Genomic DNA, 20,450 nt, shown 5'->3' on the forward strand with positions numbered 1-20,450 from the left:
AAAAACACCAGAAATTATGTTTTTATATACATTTTTGGTACTCCTCCTGTCTTTCACAGTGGTTTTTAAAAGTCCACACTTTGTATACTTTAATCATAAAATAAAGTGCTAAAATATTAATTTAATTTCAAAAGCTCATACCTGTATTATATGCAGCATCAGAGCATTTTACTAAGTCATTGCAAGGTAGTGATATATAACTTTAAAGTATAAACCTCTTCCTTCTTTGAGATAAAGTTGTCACCAGTTCTTGACGTGGTTAGGGATTATTTAACACTAATAGCAGAGTGATCAGGGAAAATAAGGATTGATAGTCTACTTGTATGCTCAAAACGTTGTGGTATAGACACATTAGCACATCAACACTAATTCTTAGAAATGGAACCTCACCACGTTGTTGTTCTCAAAGCTTATACCATAAAACTGATTTGTAAATGAATTCATCTTTATAACAAGGTCTTTTTACCCTTTTGGTACTTCTGTTACTGAACCTTGTTACATAAATACTAAGATAAATACTACCATTTACTGAACCTTACTTTTAATTGAAAAATATTATAGCAAGTTTCAAGTGTAATTTAATCAATCGGGTATTAAAAATATTGAGCACCTACTCATACATGACTCTGACAAACAATGATGGATTCAATGTTGAACAATATAAGGTCCCTGCCATTCAAAGAGCTTACATTCAAGTAGAGAAGTTAAAACAGGTATACAAAAAATGTTAATGTAGAGAATAGTGTGAAGTGAAGAACCAAAAAGAAGTACAGGCTGTTCTAAGAGTATAAAGGAGGTGAAAATGAGCATAAATGGGGAGATGACATTTGAGCTAGGCACTTGGATATGGTGTAGAAGTTCATCAAGGGTAAGTTAAGAAGTAGACATTTTGAAAGAAGAAGCTATGTTCAGAAAATGAAAAAATATTTGGTTTGAATAATAGGGTACATAATGGTATAGGTAGATTATATGGCAGAAAGATATTTTTGTGACCAGATTATGGAAGACATGAATGTCACTCTTTTATTTAGTAGGCAACAGGAAGTACTACATGAGATTTGACTGTTAAAAACTGGTTGAGGACAGTAACTCAGGCAATTATGTATGGAATGAAAGGAGCAGGGAGTAACTAGAAATAGAAAGACTTAAATAGTCCAGCCATAAGTTCTAGTAAAGGTTTGAAGAAGTGTCATGGCAGTGACAATGATTTGTACCTATCCCAGAAACTAGAGAATTGTGGATATTGATACCTGTGGTGGGAAGTGTGGCGGGGCAGGGGAAATGAGAGAGAGAAAGTGGTTTTGGTGACCATGAGAAGGGTAGTGCTAACTGAGGTAGATAAAACAGAGTAGAGATAGGAAGGGATCAGTTTGGACATACTGATCTTGAGTTGAAAAAGAATAGAACCAGATGAAGAAGTCTAGCAACCAATTCGAACATAGATATGTCAACTTGGGAGTTATTCACATGGATGTCATAGTTGATACTTTGTGAAGATCGGTATTACCAAGAGATAAAACACAGGTAAATAGAAAAGAAAGCTGAGACTAAAGCTCTAAAAAAAAAAAAAAACCTACATTAGAGGAACTGAAAGAGCAAAAAAAGGATGGGGCCTAGGTAAATACACCCAAAGATTTAAAAGAAATACTCAAATGATAATTTATCGAAAGGATGATATTTTTTCAACAAAGATGTATATATTTACAAGCACTGTTGTAGAATCTGAAACTACTGTAGATTCTGTATAATTCAAATTTTGTCTGAATAAAATTAAGTCCTTTCTCTCCTGGAACCTACATTTTATTAGGGGAAAGGGTGAGAGATAATAAACAAATAAATTTGGATTAATGTAAGCAGTTTGAAGAAAACAAAAGGAGGATGTGAAAAGAGAAATGCTATTTCTTCAATATTTTCATGCTGTTACTCCTTAGAGGCAAATAAAGAAAATCAGTGAGTTGGTCTAGGTTTTGATGAAATTTTGCATGGAATTGAAACTTTTCTTCCTCCTCAACCACCACCATGAGTGTCATCAACCCTTCCCTCTTTTACCAATATTATTGTCAACATATTTCATAAAAGCTTCCGTTCATAAAAGATATAATTATTTAATCTTAAACATGAGAAGTAGTGATTTATAAAAGTAAAGAGGTATGTTGAGATATATTTGTGATGAAGCTCAATAATCTTAATTATTTATATGTTTGAAATAAATTACTGTTGTATGCAGGCAAATAGAAACCAAAATGTGATCTTTAGCTAATTTTCACGTCATCTGAATTTTATTTTATTTATTTTTTTTTAGGCGAGGCAACCCTTGGTTGACCTCACAGATTGCAAGGACCTTGTCATCTTACAATCCCTTATTTTTTATGCCTATAGCGCCTGGTTTTCCTAGGTGGTCTCCCATCCAAGTACTAACCAGGCCTGACCCTGCTTAGCTTCTGAGATCAGATGGAATTGGACTTGTTCAGGGTGTCATGACCATAGGCCCCCTGAATTTTTAAAAGACTAACAACTCTAAGACCAACAATATTGATTTTATAGTATCTCCATATTTCTAAGTCTTCCCATAAAGTCTTTTGAAATCTTTTTGATTGTTTTGCTTTTCCAAAGTGACTTTCTTACTTGAATATACGACTTCTAGATCTGGCTATTTGGAGAGAGTTGCTGTTTAAAGGTATTTACAGATACAATTTAGTACCAGTGTATTTTATTTGACATAAATATATTCATTTGTATTAATAGGAAAATAGACTTTCTTGCTGCTTGCAATTTAATTAGTACTGTCATCTTTTTTAAAAATGAAAGTGTTATGTTTGATGATTGTGACCTATGGAATTTTGTTTTACATGAGCCTGTCCCAGTGTCTGGCTTTTTCAGCATATTACGCTGTCTTTAAAACAATTGCTAAGACCCCTTATATGACATGATTTGGGCCTCTTTAAATTCATTAGAGCTCTGTGCTTACTCAGAGCGAAGTTATTTCTATTGGAAGTAGTTTTCCTTTTTAAAATATTTGACCACAATTTGTCCATGTGAGTTGGTTGCCCTAAGTTAAGGGCTGAAATGTGAAGATGATTTATTATGCCCATTATAAAAGTAGGGTTTTCTTAGAGAAGACCTAGGAACCCTTGCTGCCTGGATTAAGGAGACCTTAAAAAATATCTAATGGTTAATTAAATTAATATATTTCTGTCACTTTTTAGCAATATGAAATAAAGTATTGCAACAAAACTTTTAGACAAAATGTCAAAATTTCTACCTCCAGATATGTTATCTTCTTTAAAAGAAACCTCTTAGGAAGTGAAGTCAATGGATTGTTTTGGGAATATTTTTTTGAGGACTTAGGGTTTTTTTCACTTTCCTCTAGGGGACAAAATATCATTTGAGAGCAAGTTCAGTTTTTTGTTTTTTGTTTTTTGGTTTTTTTTTTTGCAATACACATCATTTGGAGCTAAATTTGGCAAAAATGTAGTTGATCAAACTGAGAGATTTTAAATGAAAAACAAGTAACTTTTTTCTTTTTATTTTTAATGGGATAACTATTTTTAAATATTATTTTCTTTCTTGGCTTTTAAAATATTTTAAAGATTCTTACCTTCAAAAGATAGTAGTTCCCTGAGATAATTATTTTTAATGGGTATCACTTATTTAGATGGTATATTCTAGAAAGGTTATTTATCAAACTTGTTAACTTTATAATCACTTCCCTTTTTATCCTAACAATTAGAAACTAAATTATTTTCAACGAGGAAAATAAATTGAAATGATCTCCTTTATTCCTCTTAAATTAGAATATATGTGATACTTTTTAATCCTAATTTTAAAACAGGCTTTTAGAGTCTTTATGTTATGGAATAGTCCTAAAATTGATGAAACAATTTTTTACTCTGAGAATTAGGGGTGGCAACTTTGATTATAAAAATAACTCCATGCAAACAGATTTATATTTTTGCTATTGTCACATATTTCTATGTGTATATCTTTTGTTTTCTGGTTAGATTTATTCTCCTGACCACACCAGCAGTAGTTTTCCATCAAATCCATCGACACCAGTTGGATCACCCTCACCTCTCACAGGTAGGCTTTTGTTTTATCGACTACTTAATAACATGGATGGGGCAGGCTACTTGGAAATACTTGAAATTTGTTTTTTCAACAAAATCCAATAAAAACTCATGGAAAAAATTTAGATTTGGGGAAATTATGTAAACAGCTTTCCTCGAGTTCATTTTGAAGAATATTAAAGTATTTGCCAGTTTTGAATTATTCATATCTTCTCTGATTCTTAAAATAACTTGTGGTAATTTCTAAGAGCAACTGTTACAACAGGAGAAAATAAGACTAGGCAATTGAAATGAAGGTACAATATAGAGGAAATAAATCAATATTTTTGATAAGATAGCATAAAAATAACTAAATAACCTGTTGAATACATGTAACTTCTTCCTTGTTCTCTGCATTTTCCATGTGCCATATGTAAGACTCAAAAATTAGTAACTGTTTCTAATAGTTTGTCTTTATTTTTAAGGCCACTAAGTTATTATTTCGTGTGTTTGTGTGTGTGTGTTTGTGTGTGTGTGTTTTCCTGGATAAAATGTAGGTTTTTTGCTAAGGAAAAGAACTCTCTATTAATGTTGATAAATATTGTTAGAATTAAATAAGTAGTTCAAATTCGCTTTATGTTTTCCTTTTTTTATGTTAGCTAGATTTATCAAGAAAAAATAAAATTACAGGAAAATGTTAATATCTATTAAGCTCTAATTGTAAGACTTGAACTTTATTTTTCTGACCAATGTTTGGAGCAAAACCATGCTGAAGAGGAAATGTATTAGTTCTAAGGAAAAGACATTAAGCAACCTGGTAAAAATTGCCATGTTTCTCCAATAGTTGACCTCAGAAATGATTCCTTTTTCCTGATCAAGCCGTTAGTTAAGTCCATGTGGCATTGTTGTTGTTTTTGTTGTTGTTGTCAAGCATTTTTGCATTGTTCAGGATTTCTGAAAATCAGGGCTCTGGTATATTAGGGCCCTGGCTATCACCTGTGCTTTGTGTATTAACCCTGTGACTCTGCTAAGAAACATTCCAGTGTGGAGATGATGAACTGCTGGCAGCTGCTTTTAGCTTTTAGTGGGTTCTGCTACTTTCTCAGACATCATGGCTTCAGCTGTCTAGTAAAAGTAGAACAGCTGTTCCACATAGACCAGACTATGAAAGACCCATTGACTTAAAGTTGCTGTTTAACAGAGCTGAAATTACAGGAAGAATGATGTAACTTTAACCCTACTCACCCTTTTGGCACGGTTTTACTGAAATTATCAGTATCATTTTTGCCACAGCCTATTTTACTTTCTCAGCTGAGATGCTGTATCAGCCCTCACTATATGTTCCCACTGCTTCTGCTCCCTTGCCCAGTAAGGTAGCTATAAATGTGGTTTTCATTAACACTGGGTGGGAAAGCAGGCAGCAGAGAAGCTCAGCATCTATGAAGGGGCATCAGTAAAATGGAAAATCAGATTTTGACATTTTTGGAAAAATAATGGTGCAAAGCAGAATCTCACATTTCCTCCTCCATCTTTGTTTAGTGGATGATATCCTCTTTTCCCCTTTAATTCAGCTGATTAATGAAAATCTGTGGACTGTTTGTATAATGAAGGTATTAATAGGCTTTTTCAATTCAGCAGTCTAATCAAAGAAAAATACTTTTATATACTTCTGCTGAAATGGCAAATCGAAGGCTGATTTTATGCAGGTTTATCTCTCTCCCATCTCTTGTATCTAGTGTTTACTCGTTATCAACACACACTCATGGTATGTGCATACATCTAAATTGGCAGAGCAGCAAAGAAAAGGGAGGAGAAAAAAGGAAAGCAGTAATGTATGATAAAGTAGTCACAGTTGAAGGGAAAATGAAAAAGATGAAGCAAACCAGAGCTCATATATAATGTGGAAATTGTGCTCCTTTTACAGCGTGCTTTCTAGAGTGAAAATCGTACCCTCTGAGTGCTGTCTGTACTCTCTGCCTTTTATGCCTTGTCAATCAGACTGAGCACAGGCCTTGTAAGGATAGATACACAGGTGCAGAGTCACATAGGCAGCTTTTAAGGCAATCATTTTTGCTTAAATCCCACTTATTTTTCTTAGAAACTTTTCAGGCCAAGAACATACATTTCTACCTAGAGAATGCTTAAGAAGCTTCTGAATGAGTATATTGTATCATTTAGAATGCTTTAGGCTGAAAGAAAGAGAAACTCTTGTCTTGGCTAGCTTTAAATAATAAGAGGATTGGTTATCTTGTTATGACGAGAAGCCCCCAGCAGAGCAAGTTCCTGGACCAGTATGTAGGACTCCTGCTCTATTTCTTTGCAATTCTTCTTCAGGCTTGTAGCAAAATAGCTGTTTAAGGTACCATATACAGATATGACAATGTCCAATAAAGGAAAAAGGACTATCCTTCCCTTGTCTTTTAAGAATCTTTTTCCAGAAGCCTCTTCAACAGATTTGCCCTCCTTACTTATTGGCCAGCACTGGCCCTAACACAATTGCTCACCACCATATTTATCTTAGAGATCAGGGTTTATCGTAAGAACTAAGAATATAATTACTCTTTACTGGTTCACACTAGGAAAGGATAGACACATACACTCCCTTTCTGAGCCAAATCAGATCTAAGGAAGAGAAAAGTGGCTGAAAGACACAAGTATTTGAGTTAAGAGAATGTGTTTACTCAGGGAACTTGGAAAGTAAACTAGCAAAATCACGTTTTGACTTTCTTGGAATATAAGTTTAATAATTGCAGCACTCAATAGGAGTCTTTGGAACATCCACAATAAAAATAAAGAAGAATGAGAAAAGAAAGGGTTCCTCAGTTTTGGCTAGTTTAATCAGGTATTTTTTATCATCATCAGTTTGTCTGCTCTTAAAGCAATTACCTAACTTCAACTTTTTATGAACTCTTCACTTATGGACGTGCGAAGCACTTAGATGAAAAGATTGGCTGGGCCAGATTGTGGAAAGCAAAGCACTAGAAACTACATTAAGATTATCCAGCCTTTCCCAAGCGTGGGAGAATCTCATGAAAACTTGAGTTTAGGGTGGGATTATAAAGGGAAACAACTAACAAAACAACTAACGAAATAGCAAAATGCATAATAAATGGTCCTAAGAATTTCAGCCACACAAAATGTTAGTATCTGTTTTTTTCTAAATGTATTAACTAGTTTTATTAGGTAAAGTACCTACTAAGTCCCACTTAGATTAAGAGCAGATCAGAAACACTGGGCGAATTTAGATTTAGAGATCAAAGAAAGCCTTTCCAGATTTTCTAGCCAAATAATTTGATTCTGTTATCCTAGTCACCAAGCTAGCTTGTTTTCTCAAAATGGTCAATAAATTTTAATATCAAATAGTTTTATTATAATCCTTCTTGAATTACAGCTAGTTTTTCTGTAAGCCCAGGGTACTTAATAAATTGTTAACTAAATAAATAGTTGAAAGCTCCTCGTGTCTATCTAATAGAAGGAAGTATAAGCCGAAAACCTCTGTGTATGTCTACCACCAGATATCAGATGACAGAAAAAGAAGGGGGACAATATCCTATTCTCTAGGAAACCCTAAGGTTTTTATCCTTTGCACTTTTGTTTTTCCATATTTGTGCAACGGTGCTACAGTTAATGATTACAAGCTAGAGATACCAATGTAATTCTAAATTTAATCTAATTTTACAAAAAGATGTCTAGTGTTAGAGGCATGCTAGTATTATGGTCTGTGTACCAAATTTGAATTCCATGTACAACCCCAAAGGTCTTATCTGTAGTTAATAAGCCCTCAGTGGACCAAAGTTGCAAAAGTCTGTGTCTGTTTTTCTTCATTGATTACATGAGAGATATACCATTAGGAAGAAATAATAATAATGCTCCATAGTCAAAAAGACCTTTAGGCTCATGAAGTGAGTACTTTGATATTTTTTATCTCATTGATTGGCCTTATACAGCAGATTAAAAACAAAATAAACTGTGTGCCTATTTTATAGTCAGAGCTCATAAGATTAATTGCTATATCAGTGAGAGTGCAGTTCCACTAATTCCCAGGATCCACTAAACTTCCATGCCCCTCTTTGAGCTTTGCCAGCCATTGAGGTCGACTTCTGCCAAAATAACTCTTAACTACCAAAACAAAGTGGGAACTGTGTCCATGAAATAAAACTTGACATTTCTGTAAATTTCAAACAGAAATCAGTGATTTAACTATGTTAATATTTTTTTTTTAACCAAGTATGTCACAGAGGGCAGCTCTGTCTATAATAAAAATAAAATAAGTTTGAGTATATGTGTACTTTTCCAGTTTAATGAATTGCATTTTGGAGATAGATCTTAGCATAATTTCTTCATATCACTATCAAAAAATAATTAGGTGATTTCTTACCTGAGTAATTCAGTGCACACATCTCATTCTTCAACACTTAGCTAATGAAGAAACACAAAAATTATGTGTTTTACAAAGTAGATGCGTTCTAAGAAGTCTGAGCTGCTTAAACACAAAACTTGTATTAATATTCTACACAAATTAAGAAATTTGATGATCAGGCTCCTATCACAGGCTGATCACCCAAGGAGATTAGGAAAGATGAAGTAAAATGATTGAAAACAAAATATTGTAAACACTGAGGGAAAGTATTTTTAAAACATTTTAAGGTCTTTTTCAAAATGTATTGTGATGAACCTCTTAATTCACATAAAAATTTATAATTCTACATCAGTGCTTTAAAAGCACTAATGCACTGAAATCAATGGTAAAGTAGTGGCTGGTTTTTACATGAATTCTTCACATAGTCAGTTACTGGGTTTTTCTGGTTGTTAAATTCTATCGTTAGTTATAAAATTAGTCCACAAACCTCGAGTGTTTCAATGAGCAATTTTAGATCGTCCTTAATTTATGTGGTTGAATAATGATCACATTTGTTTGTCTAACAGGAAGCCTTTAATTGATCTTCAAAATAATTTGTTTGAAATTTGCTTACAAATAAAAAAATGGTTAGCTGATGAAGTATATAACATATACTTTTCCTTATAATTTTAGTATTTAAAATTTTTTCTGTTTAATTACAATAGTATGCATATAATTAATTGTGAAATACAACCAAGTTATTAAGACTCTGTGTGTCCAATTTTTCAACTTGCAAAATATATATACGATTAATGGGAATACAGTTATTCAGCTAAAGTGAACTATAATAGTTCCAATTTACCAAAGTTTTTAGTTTCTTAAACATGGCAAATTAACCTGTAAAAGCAGGCTTCAGAATAACATAGTTTAAAATTTATTTAGCAATAAATGAAACAAAATAAGCCTTCAGCATCTCCAACCTCAAATTTCTAATATAATTAGGGTTATCACTAAAGCTTTTATTAAGAATAATAGTGTAAAGTAAATTGAATTTCTTCATTATTTTCTGTAAATCACCTATTTTCAAATGCACAGTCATCAAATAGTTAAGATTTTTGATCAATTGTTTTTTTCCTTTTAAAGCTATTTTGGCAACACCATTAAAATACTATATTCTCCCCAACAATGGATGAAACAATCTCTTTATTTTTTTCTTACATTATTTTTCTTTTTATCCTTTCTGTTCTGAACTCGTATCCTTTTTATCTTTATCTTTGTTTTTTATTATATTGCTACTTTTCTAAAGTTGAAGAGTAAACAAAATTTTTATATTTTCCAAATTAAATAATGTGTTCTGGTATAAATTACATTGGGAAGATTTTTAACAGATAATCCTAAATGCATATGCAGTCATTTGAAATTGATATGTTTATGCATTACTAAAGGCACAAGTTAATATGACCCTTTAGAAAGCAATTTGGCCTTATGAATTAAGGATGATAAATATGTTTATACCTTTTAATTCAGAATGCTGCTTATTCCTATGACATATTCCCAAAAAGAAGAAAACAATATTTATCATTCATAATATAATAATATTCATTTACTATTCATAATAGCCAACCGAGAGCCACTAAAATATTCAGCACTGAGGTAATGATGATTAAGCAAATTATGATCTAGAGAATCAGATGAATATTAATGTAGTCATTAATAGCATTATCTCAAAGACTGTTTAAAACCATGGGAGAGAGACAGAATTTTAAATTATATGTACTTTAAGTACATTTTCTCAAGATATGTGTACATATTGACAGTCTAAAGAATATGCAGAGATGTTCTGTTTTAAAGTATATTTTTTTTCTGTTTTCTCAACTTCCTACATTGTTGTATTAGTAATGAAAAAGGTTTTTTTTTTTTTAATGTTTTGAGCTTATAAGTAGCTAGTACTGTGTCGAAGGCCGAACAAAAGTTTTCGTATAAATTTATGTACAGTTACTGAATATCTTTACATTTTCCTTCGGAACATTATCAGGATCATGGAGTTAACCAAGTTGTGTGGGTGCTTTTGGGTTTTGTTTTAACAGGTACCAGTCAGTGGCCCAGACCTGGAGGTCAAGCTCCTTCATCCCCGAGCTATGAAAACTCACTCCACTCCCTGGTAAGAGCCTCTTAGAAATATACAGATCACTTTTATTTGATAGTATGCAGTTCATTTTAGTTGGTTGGTTGGTTGTTGTTTGTTTGGGGTTTTTTTTCCAGCAAACCTTGAATAACAATGAAAAAACAGTAGGATAACATTACACATGAATTCTTTGCTAACAAATGGCCTGATTTAGTTGAACAATATAAGACACATTGGGTGTGCCTTTTGCCATCTGTTCTTTGGGACTTCAAGCTTCTGGTCTAAGGACAGACAGCTGGTGTTAAAATAGTGTTATGAGATTTTTGTTTCTAGGGCTTATTTTTTCTATACTTTTTACATTTATGTGTAAGAGGAAACTTAAAAAAAAAGATGAAGTAAAAGCAAAAAAAATTAGTCCAGCAATGCAAAATGGTTGTATTTTACTCTTTTTATATGATGTATAGTTTATTACATTTTCATTAAAATTTTTAAATGTAATAGCAGTCATTTTTTTCATAAAGAATATTATTTCCCATTTTTTTAAATGAAAGAATGTGTTGTGCAGATTGTACAGTAAAAATATTATTTAGCAAATAAGACACTAGAATAAAGGAGCCTGTCTAGGTATTGAGCATGAAGAATTTGTGGTTGAATGTTAACTTACTATTGCTTTTCTGTGCTTACCACAGAATCACAAAATATTATAAAAAAAATAAGGATGACTTGATGGAATGCTAAGTCATGCTATTATTCAGTAATTCCAGGTTGTAAATAGAAAAGTTCTTTTTCTGTGACTAACAGAACATTTTAAATTAAAGGAAAGTTTTCTTCTCACATATTATGCAAGCAAATATAATTTGTGCTATTTAGGTGCTAACCTTATAACTTCGCTGTTAAATCCCAGCCTTCTCATACCTTAATACAAGTAGATCTCGCAGGTCTCCACGTTCACTTTACTAACATGTTATGCTGACATGCACATCAGCTATTTCCTCATCTCTTTTGGAGTTAATCTTAACCTGTGCTTTGCCTCCTGTTCTGTCTTGACTTTGCCAGAAAAATCGAGTTGAGCAGCAACTTCACGAGCATTTGCAAGATGCAATGTCCTTCTTAAAGGATGTCTGTGAGGTACTATTTCTTTTAGATGGTGCCTTTTTTGTGTTTCAGTTAATTATACTTCCTATTATCCATTTAAAACCTTCAAGCCTGTACAGACTCCAGTCTTTTAAAATCAAACAATGACCATTTCCGTATGTGTAACAGTATGTAAGAATAGACTTTTGTTCTCTTATGTTGTTGAGAATGATTCTTTTTAAAAGAGCTCTACTGGCATGTGCTTTTGATTTTAAAAATTCTAATGTTTCTGTATGGGGCATGTGTGTATTCACAGACAATATCATTTCCTCAGTTTTGTGAAAGTGTGTATTTGGATGTGTTCACTATTTCACATAGGTATGATTTATTCACTTAGAACAAAATTACAACTTAAACTTGTTGGATTTGAGGGTGTATTCCCAAATTTTCCTCATTTCAAAGATCAGTATTAAAATACAGGTTATCTTCTTTTATCAACTATAATTGAGGATCAGACACAGAAAGTAGCATCCCTCTTTTGTAGAAACTAAAAGAAATAACCTCATGGTAGATTTGTAAATTGATTTTATGAAGCAGTGATTTATTTCTGGAGCTTTGTGAATTTAGCATAGTCTGCTTTCTTTGTTGATTTGTAGTGCAAGTAATTGCTTTCGAAGCTACTTGATACTGCATTTCACTTGCTGTCTTCCATATATCCCAAAGTAGAAACATAGCAGTCTAATGAATTTAACATACCAGCAGTAACCTCCATGTCTATTTTCAATCCCTATAGCAATCTCGAATGGAGGATCGTTTAGACAGACTGGATGATGCTATCCATGTGCTGCGGAACCATGCCGTGGGACCTTCCACCAGTTTGCCTGCTGGGCACAGTGATATACACAGTTTATTGGGACCATCTCACAATGCAGCAATTGGAAGCCTCAGTTCAAACTATGGTGGATCAAGCCTTGGTACAAGCAGTCGATCTGCTTCAATGGTAAAATAGTGCTCATCTTTTTTTGTAATAAAGCCTATTGTCCTACAGTTTTTCATGAAATCTTTGGGGTAGCGGGTCCTTTTTTTTTGAAGGGAGATATAGTGGCTTTTAAGAATTTCCTTTACTGTCTTGGGCAGTAAAGGAAAGCATTGGGCCTTAGAATCCTGCTATGATCATGTACAAAAAGCAGAAACTTTCTACAGAGATCATTTCAACTTAAACTTGGATTTTTTTTTCAGATGCATAGTAATTGGTAGAACAGTTTTTGCTTCAAAATAGTGTGTGGGAAGTCTGAATAGCAAAAGCACTAAAGTAAGACTGAATTACAAGGGTCCTCTTCTAGAAAAGCTGTTTATTATAATTTAGAACCGGCCTTCAATAGCAGAAGGAATGTGGAATTATCTGTACAGGTCCAAATTTAAGCTTTATTCTCAAATGAAGAAAAAATGTTGGAGTAGTTTTAAGAATGACTATAATTTAAGTGACAGTGAAAGGAAAACAATTTTATATTAATCCCCTAAGAGAATAAAATAATTCAATCCATCTTTTCAAAAACATGCTAATTCTTTAGAGGGAATAAAGTAAAATTCTATAGCTATGCACATCAAAAATTCTATTGAATGTCTTACATTATTTTTTATCTAAATTGTCTTAAAGGAGTAAAGCTTTATTTGAACTTACTGTTTAACTAATACCATGTGTTTGCAAGTTTATGGCATGGTTTTTAAGATTCGTTGCATGTTGTGAAATATTCTTCTATGAAAGAGATTTCTAGCTGTAAGCCATGTGATCAAGGCTAAAACTCACCTATCATCAAAATAATTAGCTGCCCCAAATACTGAAGGCTTGTGTTTTGTAAAGTAGGATTGGTTCCAGATTTTCACATTCACATCTCAGACAGCCATTTATATTCATTTTGGGGCCACTGAAGTAAACATCAAACAAGGCAGCCTGGTTTCCTGAGAACAATGTTTTCAGTAACATGGGTATTGTTAGATGCCTGCACATTTTAATAACTAGTTTTGAGGGGGGTTTTTTTAATGTCAAGAAATCTTGAAATTCAGTCGCCTTTAAAATTAGTTTTTATTGCTATCGATATACTAATAAATGGGTGAGAATTTATAAATTGTTAAACTCAAATAGAAGGGAGCATGTTATCACTATTAGTTATAATAATAAAATAATTTTAACAGTATAATATAGCATTTGTTACAAATATAAATATAGAATATCAAACTATTATTTTGTTGAAATACTATTTATCCTTATTTAGAAGAAAGATTTGCAAATCAGTATATTTGAATCCCAGGTTTCTCTTACTGCAGCATTTGCAGTTCTTATTCCTCACCTCTTAATCATTTTTAAGTCTTCACTGTATATAGTTTACTGTTCCTTTTCCATTCTATCTCCTGTAATATTTGATGTATCTCTGGGTCCTCTCCATTAAAATGAGTGTGGCTATGTTCCAGTGAAATTTTATTTACAAAGAAACTTTATTCCTTTATTTGTATAAAATGGAACTTACGTCTTTGGAAGGTTGTTTTCATCAACTTTGGTTAGGACTTGCGATAGAGAGTTTTCAAAATTCATTCCTCCAAACCCATGTGGTAACCTAGTACATTTTTAAAAGACTTGTAGAGGGAAAAATTGTTTCATTAGATACTGTCCTGAAGTTTGTAATTAAGAAAGTAGCTCGCATTACTCTCTAGGAATATGCTGTCTACTTCAGAGCATCAACAAAAGGGCAGCCCCAGATATGCTTTAAAAATGAAAAAAATTCAAAGTAGTCAAGAAAGAAAGTCTTCTGAAACATGAGGTAAGCCTGGCTTAGTCTGGGCAGCAGCATCAATGCCATAGCAGCTAAGCCAAGCTTTTGCTTAGTGTGTCTATCAAGGTCTTCTGTTGAGTTCTTCTAACTTCCGTAGAGGACACATTCAGGGCTGGTCAAAATCTGCTAGGCATCATAGCTGTATCCACTCCATTTAGATGCAATCACTAGTAGAGGTGGAGATTTAGATGTTTCTGCCAAGTATAGCTTCAAAATATAAAGTTATTAATCAACAAAATCGAACACTGTCAGGTGAATCAGTTTTCATCCCATATCCTTCTGAAATGAACATTTTAGCTGTGAGACCTCAGTTCTCAGTTTCAGCAAAAAGACCAAAGGATGGAATGAAATAAAGATCACAGCCAGCCAGTGACTCTCCCAGCTAAGTCTTAAGCATACTGTTGAGGAAGATTCTTATCTTAGTGTCTATTCACGTCTCGATTTCCATCAGTACTGCCCAGGTCCCTTGCTTGGAATCAACTCTCTTCATATTTTTGGAAAGTGTGTGATTTGAGGGGACATGTTATTGTAAATATTGCCAGCCATCTTCAAGAGTTAACATCCTGCTTTTATTATTTATCCCTTCTCACCCCCATATATTCTAACTGATCATAACTAAACAAAGACACAATTTTACACTCGAATAACTTTTTTTTTTTGTCTTGCTTAACTTTCTGGTAGTCTGTATACTTTTCTTCTGTGTTAACACAAATTAGCATTTGTTTAAAGCTTCTAAAAAGGGGGGTTACTTGGCCAAAATTACAAAGTCACCATGGAAGTGTCAATTTAGCAATTCTTTATCATCACGTAGAATTTGTGAGGTTTACTTCTCAAAAATATATAATTTTCATCATTCTGTTTTTTCTGCAGAGAGTAGAATTATTCTAGTAAGTATAAATACCATTTTAGTACCTCCACAGAATATTCAGATAATACTTGTATTCTAATCGATTTTTGTTCTATTGGGCATTTGCTGTAAATCACCATCCTCATTGCACCTTTTAAATGTGATATGGCTTTTTCTTGTAGAATTTAGAATGAGGGTCAGCATACTTTTTCTGTAAAAGGCCAGGTAATAAATATTTTCAGCTTTGTAGGCTATGTGGTCTGTCATAGCTACTTAACTCTGACATTGTAACATGAAAGCAGCCATAGATAATTATGAAAACAAATAGGTATGGCTGTGTTCCAATAAAAACTTTATTACAAAAAAAAAAAGTTCTTTTATTTGTAAAAAAACAAACAAACAAACAAACAAACAAAAAACAGTCCTGACTTGGCCCACAGGCCAAACTTTCGCAATGCCTGATTTAGAACATAAATTAGCTTCTCAGTGCAGGAAACAAGGGTTAGCAAGTTGTTTTTCTTTTTCTTAAAGCCTATAATTTTTTGCTTATTTTGTTTTAATGAGTAGTTTGGGAGTTTTTTTTGAAGTAGAGTATTTGAGATGAGCCAGAAGGTGCCAGGAGTGGAAAAATAAGAATTGATGGCAGGATAAAGGTGTACAGAGAGCTCAGCTCCCAGTCTGCAATGCTATCAAGATTACTTGTGTAAAAACTACATGGACGGATTAACCAAAATGATTGTCCTTGGTCAAGGAAGTAGCTTTGTTTCTGAGAACCTTTCTTTATGTTGTCTTTAGTTATAACAAGATTATGCCAGTAAGGCCTTAATATTTGCAGGAATCAGTCGTATTGTCTTAATAGATGAAATAATGGGGGGGGGGGGTTCAATTTTTCCAGAAAAAGATTTTTGTATTTCACACCGAGGAGATAGATGAGAAGACTATGTCACTTGCCAAAAATACATGTTAATAGGAGTCAATATCTAAAGACTTAATTTTGACTGTTGTGTCTTTCAACTGAACATATTTGACTGCATCAAAGTTTAGAATTAAATGAGGTTTCAGCCACATAAACCTTTTAACGTATTTTAGCCATCTAATATATACAAAAATTAAATTTTCTGGAAGATTATTATATCAGAAAAGGAAACTAGGAAATCGGTAGTTCCTACTCCTTTTCATATAATTAGTGTAACTAGCTTGGCATAGTTTTAATATTTGCTCTTATTTTTTAATGGGATTAACATTTTTATGGACTTAATTTTATGTTTTAGTATTTTTCATGATTTCTCCACATTTGCTTAATGCAGTATAAAACTTAAGACTTCGTCAGACCCTCTTTTGGGATGTAATTGATGTATCATTTAAATTTTAAGGTACAAAATTAGCATTTTGAGAATTATTAAAATGTCAGCATTGGACTTTAGTTTTGCTCCCATTTATATAGTGTAAGAATAAACTCTTGTAATAAACTGCTGACAGGAAAAAAATACTGTATTAAATGGAAAACTGAAAAGGAATGAAATTGTTCATTTCATTTGCAAATTACAAGGAGATACCAGCAATATAAAATTATTGTACATCACATCTGTTTATGGCTGTAATATCTAAAATACTGAGGCCCATTGAGATAAATCCATGATAGCACTTTTATCTTTAACACAAAGTACTCAGTTATTCTTCGGATAGTGATTTCAACTTCAAACCAAACTAAGTAGATTAGGAGCTTTTTGTATTAATAGAAGCTTTGTGCAAATCTTAAAAAGTTCCTTATTAATAATATAGGATAAAATTCCATCTATGAGGTCTTTTGATTTTCTTTGTTACAGATCCCAAGGAAATTTAATCCAAGCACATCCCTCTCCCTCCCCCTCTCCCCTTCCTCCCCCTCTCTCCATCTTTTCTCTCTTTCCTTCTCTCTCCCTTCCCTCTCCCCCCTCCTGAGACCCCTCCTTTTTTTTTTTATTTTGTTGGGTTTTTTGTTGTTTTAAGCAGTGGGTGGAGATCCATAGTATTCTTGTATGAGAACAAAATAAATAATGTTAAATTGTGGAATTTAAAGCTACCTTATATAATGATTTAAAAATATAAATCACATCTGTCTTCCAAATCCTAAAGCAGTTAGAGAAACTATATTTTCTGAATTGTAAGAGACTTAGATTAAGTTACTAAAGACTAACAGGCAAATAGGGTAATATTTTGTTTAAAATCAGCTTTTTGTCACTTATCAAAATAAATTCAGACTCATTTTAACCTTACTTTTAGAAAAGTATTTAATTTTATTAGTATAGATTTGTGTAATATAAAATTTTGTGGGCATCACCTGAATTAAAAGAGTTTATTTTTAACTGTATATTACTTTTTTCTAACCTGTTTTTTTAATGAGCAATTTAAAAGAATTTGACTTTCATTAAGACAATATTATAGTGCTTCGAAGGATTTTGATACCAATTTTTAAAATTCAAAATTGTTCAAATGGCAGCGTTTTTTAGTTTGAAAACTGTGAAGTTTATATGTTATGGAAATATTACTAAAAAGGAACTATAATAGATGGAATTCTGCCAAGTTTCTAGCATAAAACCCCTCTTCAGGTATAACAAAATCTATACAGTACATAAAGATCTTATTAGTCTGTAGATTAATTCCTCTCGGATTCTGAGTTCTGTTCTAATAATTTATTCAATGTGGACTATTCAGTAAATAGTATTCAGTAAATAGTCCACGTTGAATAAATTATTAGAATAGAACTCAGAATCAGAGAGGAATTCATATTGAGTATTTTTCACTTTGTTCCTTAATTCATACGACCCCTTATTTATCAACTAAGTGGAGTTACAATTTTTTCATTGTAGGTACTAAAGCCATTGGCTAAATTAAAGGCAAACAGGTTCCTTGTAGGGCACTCCCACAAATGTAAGGCCATACACAGATTGTGAAGATTCAGAATTCAGGGTGACATCTTTTAATGGGATGGGCTTTTTATTCTGAAACAGAGCTCTTCATAATAATTGAAATTTTGAGCATAGCAGGTTAAGGGTTTGCCTTCCCTGCTACTCCCCCTGTAGAAGCAGCCTGTCAGCTGTATGCTAACGAGATGAACAATTAAACAGGGTCCTATCTTGCTGGCCTTACAGGCTCTGAGCCCAAACAAAGAACTGTTTATACACCTGTTGTGTGTGTGTGTGTGTGGACAGAACCCTTTGAATGGGTAGCCACAGATTAAAGAGAACATGCAGAAGCCAGGGTGAGCAAGGGTTAAAGAGAACTATTAGGAACTATGAAAGTCAAATTCTTCAGAAAATATATGAGGGCCATTTGCAAGGGGAATCAAGTTACAAAGAAAATGTTCCTGCTAACTTCATTAATATGAAAAACTCCAGACTTCAAGGGTTTCATTGGTCTGAGGCCAGTTTTTAAAGGTTTAATTTTTTTCTTTTGTAAGCCAATATAGGTTGGTGTGAAAAAATAAGTTTCTATTCCATAGAGACAAAAGTATTTATTGGCATTTATATCTCAAAACAAACTGAGTAACCTTTCTGATTTTCCTTCAAGGAAACGCAGAATCCCTAAATATATTATTTAGGTAATGACCCTTTATCCTCCAGGCCTTTCATGAGAAAGGAAGTGATAGAACCATTTTTATTAGTTGAGATTCAGAAAATCAAAGAATTATTTATACTAATGAAATAAAAAGAGATAAGAATTCAGTAGATGCATCATCACTTACCATTACTCAAATGAGTGAAAATTCAGTTTGTTAACTGTTCAGTTACTATCTTACAGAGCTGTAGAAGGAGTTTCACACATAGAATATATAGTAAATATACATATGTTTAAAATTTTTTAGTTTTAAAAGGTCATTTCCTTTTAAATTACTTGGTATGATAGCCCAACATACTAGGTAATAGCAGAATTAGCACATTACCTAAATCATAGGAAGTCTTAAGATTATTATAAACACAGAGAAATCTTAGCTTTTACTTTATCCTGCAGTGACTTCTTCAGGCAGTCAAAATTGCTCTAGTGATATTTTATCTTTATAATATGCCTAGGCTATTAAGGTCCAAAAGAATTGCAACTGTGTATTGTGATTATAACATATCTATTTTTAGAAAATGGGATTTTTGAACTGACCTTCCCATTAGATTACTGAGTAGTTCACAGCTAACAAGAAAGCACCACCTGTGTTAATAAACATGACCAGGATGCCCTGGATACTGGTATCATGAAACATTTTAAAAATAATTTTCTCTCTTAAATAAAATTTTCACAATCTGCTTTTGCACTGGTTTTTAAGTTTAGTTCTTCAGATTTTTCTCAAGTGTGTTTTGGGGAAAATCTAAAAGCTTAGGGAAGATTTTAGTGCAAAGAAGATAAAAGTCTGTCATGGTTTCTGTGGTTCCTTCCCAGCTTTAAGACTTTATGATTCTAATGCATGATGAAATTGTGTGGTTTAGGAAAAAGATATAGTCATGCTTGATCACCTAAGGAAATAGTGACACAACTATTCCTTAGCAATGACTAATACCCAAATAATTTCAAAAGTAGTTATGGAGTACATTATATGAGGTTTTTTAAACTACATTAAAGATAAGAGTAGGGACAGACATTTCATAAAAAGAGTGGTGAAAGACCTGATACATTCTAATTAGGTCTTCTACCAAACGGCCTGCCTAAAACTTTGCTTTGGTTTCTTTTGTTTAGCTCATAAGAAACCAAAGGATAAACTTGCATGGGTGCATTTATATCTCTTAGGGTAAAATCCACACAGTCATGAAAGATAAAAAGCTATATTAATTACTCAAGAGGGATTCAAAGCTTGGCAATTTACCGAGATTGAAGGATTTATTGAAAAACTGTTGTTCTCATGTGCAACTCTAGGCAATAAACCTCTTTAATTAAAGGCTTAATCTTCTAGTTGACGTGTCTGCTACTGTTCTAATAAAAAGCGTCATTTGTAACTAGTTTTTTTCTAAAAATACTGCAGCAGCCAAACTTTTGGTGGTTGCATGCATGCCTTACCTTCCCATTTCAGGTAAATTGTGATTTGTTTAAGTTTTATTTTTTTAAAAAAAATTGATGCAGAACTTTTTAAGTTATTTTAATTTCGTATTGCCATTTGTTCTTTTAAAATTCTTGAGGGGAGGCAGAGGAAGTAAAAACAAGACACTATATGTCTCGTGTGAAGAAAGGG

At 32.8% G+C, this 20,450-nt stretch overlaps 1 protein-coding gene and 1 pseudogene across 8 annotated transcripts in view; one reads left to right on the top strand and one right to left on the bottom strand.

The window, feature by feature from the left end:
- TCF12 (transcription factor 12) overlaps positions 1-20,450 on the top strand; it is a 286,947-nt gene that overhangs the window by 251,809 nt on the left and 14,688 nt on the right. For 4 of the 8 annotated variants that reach the window (XM_016160437.2, XM_016160436.2, XM_036238494.1 and 1 more), the window contains 4 exons: positions 4,002-4,080; positions 10,473-10,546; positions 11,567-11,638; positions 12,378-12,584. In XM_016160437.2, the coding sequence (XP_016015923.1) occupies positions 4,002-4,080; positions 10,473-10,546; positions 11,567-11,638; positions 12,378-12,584 (432 nt within the window). The remainder of the gene's footprint in view (positions 1-4,001; positions 4,081-10,472; positions 10,547-11,566; positions 11,639-12,377; positions 12,585-20,450) is intronic. The other 4 variants (XM_036238495.1, XM_016160438.2, XM_016160439.2 and 1 more) reach the window with 1 other exon arrangement.
- Positions 2,371-2,489, bottom strand: LOC118600640 (annotated as a pseudogene).

The sequence above is a fragment of the Rousettus aegyptiacus genome, unplaced genomic scaffold, assembly GCF_014176215.1.
Source record: "Rousettus aegyptiacus isolate mRouAeg1 unplaced genomic scaffold, mRouAeg1.p scaffold_m13_p_3, whole genome shotgun sequence".
NCBI lineage: Eukaryota > Metazoa > Chordata > Mammalia > Chiroptera > Pteropodidae > Rousettus > Rousettus aegyptiacus.